This window comes from Myotis brandtii, unplaced genomic scaffold (genome assembly GCF_000412655.1).
Source record: "Myotis brandtii unplaced genomic scaffold, ASM41265v1 scaffold374, whole genome shotgun sequence".
Classification (NCBI taxonomy): Eukaryota; Metazoa; Chordata; class Mammalia; order Chiroptera; family Vespertilionidae; genus Myotis; species Myotis brandtii.
In genome coordinates this window covers 1,559,663-1,569,034 of record NW_005364372.1, presented here as the reverse complement: position 1 = coordinate 1,569,034, position 9,372 = coordinate 1,559,663, and the positions used below count along the sequence as shown (strand labels likewise).

Sequence of the window (9,372 nt, the reverse complement as noted above, 5' to 3'; positions counted from 1 at the left end):
TGCCAGCCAAGTAGCTGCCTTAAGTAGAAGGCAGAAGGCTGCAACCAAAATGAAAAGAATGGTTTCAATTATAGAGCAAGAAAGCCCCGAGGGCAGAAAATGAAGATAATGGGAAATGGGAGGGAAGGTTATAATGAGAAGACTGTGAAATGAGGAAAAGCTCAATTACAGGTATGTTACAGGCAAAGATCCCCCCACTCACAGAACGTCCCTTTCAGACATGTGCTTGTCAATTACAGCAATTGGGTGGCAATGCACCCCTTAAATGAAGCAATAATTTGCCTGCGACATGCTGTGAAAGATTCACACACAGTGATTACAATCAACAAATTGCCATCCACTAACGTTCTTTCCTCACACGTGTAAGACTGTCTAAAGTACACACTTTTACACTGAAAAATCACTTTTTTTTTCATTTTCTGATAGGATGCTCAATTTTGCTTGAGGAAAATGTCACAGCATTTAAAAATACAGACATGGACATCTGATGGGTCTCACTTTAAATCCATCAACTGTGTGGGGAGGTCCCGCCTGAGATCTCTGAGAGACAAAGGGAGACAGAGAGGGAGAAGAGTGTTCTCATCCTTTGACATGAGCTCCAACGGTCTTGAGGAACTCCAGGCACTGATGTTAAGGTAAAACTATGGTTTTGCTAAAATCACTAGGTTGTTAAACTCACTACTGAACATAATATGTTGTCTCCATGGATTTCAGAATCTGTTGCTCCTTTCAATTTGCTGCTCCCCAAATGCCTGACTTACATCACACCTTTAAGCAAGTTTCTGGGAATGAGGCTGGACGCTGAGAAAATTGCAAGTGTTTCTACTAAAGTACAATTATTATGACAATAGACCCAAACTCATTTAGAAAATATGATACATTTAAACACTTTAAGATTTGAGAATAGCATTTTCTTGTTAAAGGAACAAAAATCCATTTTCCTTTAAAAATAACACAAACAGCACGAAAAGAAAAAAAATTACAAGAACAAAAATTGGCACCAAACTGCTGGGAACCTGCTGTAGAGACTACAGAACTATAGATGGAAAAGAAACCGACGTAGCAGCCTTCGTTCTTAAAGGGCGGAGATTAGGGAAACCGACTTAAAAAGAAAACTAAACAAAGCTGTCATCTTTCTTAAATTTATTTTTATGAGGAAAACTACAAGCTATATTGAAGACTTATGTTTCAAAATAACCTTCATCCTATGACAAAGAGACAATACAGATGTAAGCCAATATCTTATTTATATATAATAAAGCTGACGTCTATTAGGACCTCAAATTCTATTATGAACTTTGGAACTTATTAAACAGGGTCTTTATATTTTAGAATAGATGATAATTTTATATACTCTGATTTTTTAAAAGTTGACCAATCAAATACACACTTTTAGCAGCTCTCAATGTGCCAGAGTATTAAATTATTTGGAATAACTTACCCTCCAGCCATTCTAGGAAATTAGAAATGTACTGAACAACAAGGAAAGAAATAACTAAGGTTTCCACAGTCATCTTTCTAAAAAGATGAGTATCAAAACCAGCATTTGAGATGGAGGGAAAGCAATTCAGGAGCTGCAAATACAAGGTAAATAAGAGAAAATGTGCAAATGCGTATAAAGAAGAAAGCCCATTCATTTCCAAGTCTCCCATATTGGCTGCAGTGTCCACAGGGCAACCCCTTATGATCAGGGGGTTGAGAACACTGTAACTACAGAACCAGCTCCAGATGGTCCTATCTTGTTTAGTGAGCTACTGAGTTGCTTTTTGGAGAGGACATACCAAATCATGCAGCCACAGCCAAAGCGTGTGCAGAGGAAAGAACTTTGACCTCTAGCTGCATCTGGAACCCAAGTCTTGACACCTGGCCCCCTTTCCCTCCCCTGTCCCCCAAAAGCAAAGAACCAGGACATAACCCCAACCTGAACACCAGAACACTTTCAGAAGCCAAGGGTCCATTGTCCTGGGAGATCTGGTGTTGATACCCCTTTACCATAAATGGCCAGGTGCCAAGGTCCTCCAATTAAAACTTGTCCCACCAGCATGCCTGTCCCCCCATCCCCTTAAAAACCCTTAACCCAGTCCAGCGAGTGAGATGGATTTGAGGCACCAATAAGTCTCCATTCTTCTCAGTTGGTGCTTTCTCAATCAATAAACTTTTCCTTACCCCAAACTCTGACATCTTGAGTTTTGGCTGTTTGAAGCATCGGGCACAAGAACTTGGGTTCGGTAACATCATCATCAAGAGGACTGACTTTAGAGACACAAGCAGTCACGTGGGTACTACTTCATTTAGAACGTAGTGTGAAGGAAACGTTCAAAGACCCTCTACCTCACCTCCAGGCTCCAAACCACCAGAAAGGGGTTGATATTTTCCTTAAAAGCATTCAAAGAAGAAAGTCGAAAAATTCTTGCTAAGATGCCCAAGTTTTTCAAAATTCTTATAGTCAAGAGGCTTAAGATCTCCTTTCTAAGGTAATTCTTGCCCCTCACATATTTCATTTCCACCTTCGGATCCTCTTGAAATTAATTTCCCATAGCTTTACAATACTTTAGTTTGTTTCTAGTGTGCTCTACAGTTACTAGTATACTTAATCTCTAAGTATTAGAAGAGGTCATGTGGTGTCAACATGAAAATGATGCAATTAAGAAAATGCATTCCAATGATCCATTCTCATGCTAAATGGGGACTAAACAGTCCCTGAAAAGCATCCTTATCCATTAAACATCTTCCTTTGCCCATTGGTTGTGCTGCAATGAAAATGTCCACATTTCCATTATTAATCAGTGCATGTTAATGACCTTATGCTCCGGCTCTGTCTCGCTTCATTTCACCTTGCTTCATTACCAACGAGAGTATTAATTAACCCACAATCTCCTGGCAGTGTGAAAGCATCACTTCCCTAGCTATCATACATGATAGCGCATGTTCAAAGGTGGTGTGGATAGATGAGTCCGGAAGATGAACCCCTCAAATGAAATCCACAGTCAAAATATGACTTCTAGACACTTCTCATGTGACTGTCTGATACAGCACAATCCGCTGAAGCTTGGACTTCTTGTAACCTTCTTGAAGCAGTGAGCTCATGTATTGGCCTCTCTGCTCACAGCTGGGAACCAAGCAGCAGGTCTGTGCTGGAGATTAGATCGCTCTTAAGTGGCTACTAAAACACTTGATTTGGGGCTTATAGCTACAGTTGAATGGTAGGTTTTTATTTCATTTATGCCTTTCATCCATGATTCTAGTCACTGAACAAAAATGATAAAGGAATAAAGCTAGGAATATACCTGGGTTCATCCCCAGACTCCAATGATCACTTGATCTCTGAAACAGCTTAGTTAACTTCTTTCTTAGTTTCTCTGTGTATTAGATGAGGATAATGATCCTGTATAAGGATCTAATGGAGAGGAAGTTTAATGGATTAAATGAAATGGTGTCTTGAGTAACCTTCAAATCCTGGCTCTCAAATCTAGAAGGGAACTCAAACATCACGTGGTCTAAGTCCTTTGCTTTCACAAATGAGGCAACCGAGAAGAACATTCTACACAATTCCAATGGATCCCATCACTTTGTCAATGCTAATTTATAAAGTCTCCAACGCTTCATTTACAGCAAACACATTGCATTCTTCATATTAGTAATTAGAAGAGAAGCTAAGGGAACTGCCAAAAACACACACAAACCAAACCAAAAGAAACAAACCCTGGAGTACAAAGATGAGAGAGCAGAAACCATATTCTTAACACACACACACACACACACACACACACACACACACACACGTCTTTTATTTCAGAGCCTGCTATATTTCAGAGAGGAAGGGAGAGGGAGAGAGAGATAGAAACATCAATGATGAGAGAGAATCATTGATCGGCTGCCTCCTGCATGCCCCCTATTGAGGATCCAGCACACAACCTGGGCATGTGCCCTGACTGGGAATCCAACTGTGACCTCCTGGTTCATAGGTCGATGCTCAACCACTGAGCCACCCTGGCTGGGCAGAAACCATATTCCAATGTAAGCACTTCTGCTCCAGCTCTCCCTCCCTCCACAGCACTTGGGGATTTTCACTGTCACTGCAGAGAGCTGTCTCAAGCCTTTGCTCTACCTGGAAACAGAAGGTGCCTGTCCTAGCTTTACTCAAAGCTCTGGTGGTGGATTAATACTCTACAAAGCCTTGAAGCTGGCGACAGAGAATAATGTTTGGACTGTATCAATCGAGTGGGATGCTCCCATAATACATGCCAGGCACTTTCACAGAGGTTGTTGCCTTGTTACAATGACATGCTCCCCCTACTAGGTGCTAAGTACACCACTAATATGGAGGCGCCTATAATACGATCAAAGCAGGCTGGGGAGACATTCCCACACTGAGCATAGACTATACCAGATAACCCATGAAGTTAAAGAAAATACCAGCCATACCTGGAAGAAATCAGGTCCAACCTAATAAGAATCAGCTGGTAGGCTCTCCCTAGTTCCCCTATCCTAGTCTCTGTTTGCTTCTTGTTCTTGGAAACCTGCAATCATAGTGCATTTTCATCAAACAGATGAATAAGGAATAGGAAACTAAAAAAAGAGGGGAGCAGATAATGCATTTCATTGTGTTTTCCTGAAGGCCCACCCATCATACTGCAGATTTAGAGAGAAAAATCAATAAGAAGGTTTTTCTCTTTATAATCCATGTGATGCGTAGTTTCCCCCCTGCTTTGAAACAGACATTGTTATTCCCAGAAGCATCTCTAATAAAACACGCTTTATCCTCTCGAGGATGGGGAGAGGGCTAAACAGAAGCAGAAATGAGGCCCTCTGTGGCCCTCAGTCCAGGGTGGGCTGTGGACTTGCCCTCCCTCTCTCCTGCTCAAAACTCCTCCTCTCTCTTCCTTTCTGCCTTCCTGGTCATTCTCCTGGGCTGGGGATGCCCAGTGATGCCTGCCCCACTCTGGGAAGATGAAAGATACAGCTGTTTGATTTTTCTCTAACATTCCTAATGTTTCAAGTTAGAACCTGAACCTTGAAAGAAAAGGAAATCTTTGACAATGGCTTCAATCACTTTCCATGATCACAAATAGATATCCAACTACCAGACTCAAATACTTGTTCCATTTTAAACAGGGAAGATTCATTCATCCATTCATTCATTCATTCCACACCATTCGCGGGGTGACTCCTCGTGCCTGGTACAGCCAGGGAGGAAAGGTATGCACGTAGGGGATGATGAAGATCAGCAGGTAAATAGTGCTGTGTGGACCTAATCGGTTGGGAAAAGCATTAGTAGATTGCTTTTAAGCATTTCTGATATTACTTTTGCTTTGAAAACTCGGTTTGATTTGGTGATAGAATACCATATGAATTCAGGTAGCCACAGAAACGCATTATCTCAGTAGCCCTGACGTTCTCCTCCCACTTGTGCTTTGGCATCACCTAGTAATCATTTCAACTGGTCCTTGGTGATGTAGGTTTCTTCTGCTTGGCCTTGCACCTACACTTTCACAACTAAATGACTTGTGGAGAAGAAATGGGGAAAAATTTGCATCTCATGCTTGGTTATCTTTCCCAACCTCTAGTGGGTACAGGAATGCCAGGTCCAGAACAGGTTCCTGGCAGCCACTGGGACCATTTATTTCCTCCCAGGTACCCCGTTCCTCCTCATTGCCATCGGGCCCAGGCGGACGACCGCCATATGGCTCCACCCTGCCCCATATGGCTCCATCTCCCTAGCAGGGGCGCTGGAGAACATAAAACACTGCTGTACACTTTTATTGCAGCCCCTTCTCATTCCCCTCCATCTGCCTTCCATATGTTTATGTGACTCTATCAGGCTCTTGCACACAGAGCCTTTTGTAATGAGGACTGCCGGCCGGACCAAGATAAAGAACTAGACTTCACCTCCCTCAGTGACAAGGAGCCTCGATTACTTTCAATATGTGATTCATTTAACATTCAGACGACCACACACTCATACCCGGTTTTCTTCAATTTGTACACAAAATGAATTTTCTTTCATATTTATGATCTCTTTCAATTTTATCAACAAAAACCACATGGTGGCTCCTCTGTTGATAGCCCTGTGCATGAAGTTTTGAAGAATTGTATGTGACTGCCACATAGGCACCCCTATTACATGCACATCAATCTAAAGTTGACTTTCTTATTGTCATAAAATTCTCCTTTGATCGGAGGAGAAGTTGTTACCATTTCCCCCCTCAAGTGTCTGTGCAACAATCTGAAGTGTGTCCTCCACAAACTCTAAGAAAAGGAGAAGGAATGAGGAGAGGCTGACCCCAAATGTCTTTTCCCCACCCCATTCACGCCCCCCCCCTCCTTCCCCGCAACCCCTCCGTGAGTTGCCGGTATTCTAGTCCCAACTTAGGTCAGACCACTGAGCCTAGTCCTCTGAGCATGTGGCTAAAGTGACACAGTTGATCCCAGTGTTGGTATAATTGATAAAGTGGGATAGCAGTCACTAGACACCATGCACAACACCAGTTCCCGACAGGAGGCAACTCCTGGCATTGGGAAGAGTAATCGGGGTGATTTCTCACTCCCAGTGTTCAACAGTGGGAACTTGTGATTGGCCATTTTCACAAGAAACTAATGGCAACAAGAAAGAAAAAGAAATCAAGCGAGGCCTTGTATTGGCTTTCATAATTTCTATCCTTATCAATATGACCTGGGCACAAAGTCTTGTATTAAAGAATAAATTGTGGTGCTATTAAGAAGAAAGCATTTAACCCCACCCCCCCCAACCTCTACCCATGTTTAAAGGTGTCCTCTTCTCCGCAGGTGAGCTGCGGGTATTCTAGTCCCAACCACCTGTGAGAGGCCGTCTGGTGATCAGTACATGGGAACCCTGGCCGGTTCCAGGAGGTGCTCTCTGATGAACACGGGACACGGGAACGTGCTCAAGCGCACCAACTATTAACCGATGGGCACACAAAAACCCCGGCAAATGCCACGAGAATACACTTTTCCTTTAGCTTGTTTGTGTACAAATGGCAACTGCTGATTTTCTTGCCCAAACATACCTGCGCAAAATAAAGTATTTATTTGAAATTTGAGATACTGGAGGAAACATGATTGGGTCATTTTGCTTTGTTTTCCTTACCCACTGACACATTTCACACATCTTGGTTTCTCTTAATGTCCTTTGTGATGCAAGAGAGAGCCAAACATCAGGTAGGTTCAGAGAGACCTCTGGGACCCAAGGGAATTCTTGCTCCCACCTATGCTGTCATTTCACAACCCTTCCTGCCTGGAAAAACCTAAGGAGTTACTTTGTCCTAATACAACTGAACACTGCCTCTTCCTGCTGCAGGCAATATGTGATCGCAAACTGTGGGCATCCCAGGTGCTCTGGGGGCAGCAAAAAGTGCCTTTCCGTCAGGGGATCAAGTTACCGGGATTCAGGCTATAGCCAGGGGCCTCGTCATCGGAATAATTGCTCCAGGCTGGAACCATTTACAAATCTGGTGAAGAGAGGCAAGTACTCACCCTTCTGTGAACAAGAAAGTGTGGCTAGTCCTTCTGTACATGCAATAGTAGTGTTTGCAAAAGGGCAAAGGTGAGAAAGCTAAACGGGCATTTTGCTCCCAGGTTAAATAGAAAAGACAAGGAGTCCGATCAGTCAGACTTCATGAGTTATAATTTCTGGACCGAGAGGGCGTGCTCTGAGCGGCGTGTAAGCCGCTTGGGAAAAGGCAGAAGTTGCTCAGCTTCTAGTTGCTGAGCAGTTGCATTAACTGTTGACATTTCTGTGGGAGGCTGCTCCCCCAAGTGCAGAGCCCCCCACAGGCCAGGTGAATACTCATTAACCCCTTGCCTGCATTTCTTCCCGCTGAACACTGGCCTCTTGCCAACCGTCTTTAGGGAAGGTCTGGTAAAAACTGCCCAAGAAACAAGAACATCTGCCTGCGTATCCTCTTCTTTGTACAGCTACTTCCCCGGCAGCTGCTCGGATCTCCATGTGTCCATTTAGTGGATTTAAACAAAACGGCACGGGGCTGAGGGGGAGGGGCACGGAGCATACGCTGGAGCAGCCCACTCCCGGGGCGGCCACAGTGGGAGGCTTGCTCCTAAGGATACACACTGACAAGGGCAGCCGCTGCTGAGCCTGGAAGCAGGAGACAGCCCGGTCTTACCTGTTTCTTTGTCCTGGACTTCTTCCAGGTGCAAGTCATTCAAAAGGTGCTCCAAGATCTTCTCGGGGGTCCCGGACACGACCACGTATCTGTCAGAGAGCAGAGAGTCCACCGAGTCATCCTCGGTGGAGGACTGCGAGCGGCTGCTCCACGCATCGTCCTCGTCCTCCTCGTCAATGTATTTGAAATAAGGCACATCGAAGGTGGGCAGGGGCAGCGGGCGGTCCGAGAGCCCCGCGCAATCCTTCCTCTCCAAGTGCGGGTCGCGGACCCGCAGCCGGGAGCTGCCCATTGTGCCCGGCTCCTGACAAAGGCATCCCCTAAATGCTAAGAGATCTTGGCCATCTCGGGCTTTCCCTGGGAACTGAGTCCATCTGGCTGCTGAGAGCTCTGCAGTCAGCTAGAACGCTGAGAGGCGGAGAGAAAAAGGAGGGGGAGGAGAAGGAGGCAGAGGAGGGAGCGAGGGGGAGCGGGGAAGGGAGGCAGGCAGGGAGGGGAAGCGGGAGCGAGAGCCTCGGAGGAAACTCACCTCCAATCGCTGTCGGTGCTCCCGCCTGGGGGGGCCGGGCCACCGCGCTGCACTTTCCTCAGCACCAGGACATTCTGCTCCTGCTCTCGGACTGTGGTCACCTCACCATCCTGCTTTCATCGGGGACGGGGACGGGAGAAGGGAAACGGGAGAGAAAATTAAAAAGGAACTCACTAAAGCTGCATTTTCTTGAGTTGCTTTGTACCATAATTTCTCTAAAGATTCAGAATAAATTAGGAGGCTGGCCAAGAAGCTCCCTCCTGGACAGTGTCCAGGCTCAAGTTCCACAGACACAGAAAGCATGAGGGAAACAGAGATACTTTGAAGTGTTTTCATGTCACGAGGCCTTTGGGTCTCCGGGAACTTCTGTGGCAGCAGATAGAGTTAAGTGAGAAGATGACCTTTATGCGTGGGGGCAGAAAAGGGGCTAAAAAAATAAAGCAAGTAGAAAACCCATAAAGTGGGGATAAGGATTCAGACTTCATTTTTAAAGCTACCTGAACGATTTGAATGAAGGAATCCAGAGTTTCACAAAACACAACATACAAACTGCACGTGTATTCCCTTTTACCTGGTTAATGCTTATTAAACAATCACTCTTTTAGAATGGGAAAGTCATTTACAACATTATTCTTTAAAATTTATCTTTATTGCTAAAAGTATTACAGATGTCCCCTTTCCCCCCATTAACCCCCTTCTTCC

General features: G+C 44.8%; 1 protein-coding gene across 1 annotated transcript in view; it reads right to left on the bottom strand.

The window, feature by feature from the left end:
- The window catches only part of RAPGEF5 (Rap guanine nucleotide exchange factor (GEF) 5), a 199,888-nt gene that overhangs the window by 52,919 nt on the left and 137,597 nt on the right, over positions 1–9,372 (bottom strand). The window contains exons 10-11 of the mRNA XM_014544637.1: positions 8,671–8,780; positions 8,142–8,230 (exon numbers count right to left, since the gene is read on the bottom strand). Coding sequence (XP_014400123.1) covers positions 8,142–8,230; positions 8,671–8,780 — 199 coding nt within the window. The remainder of the gene's footprint in view (positions 1–8,141; positions 8,231–8,670; positions 8,781–9,372) is intronic.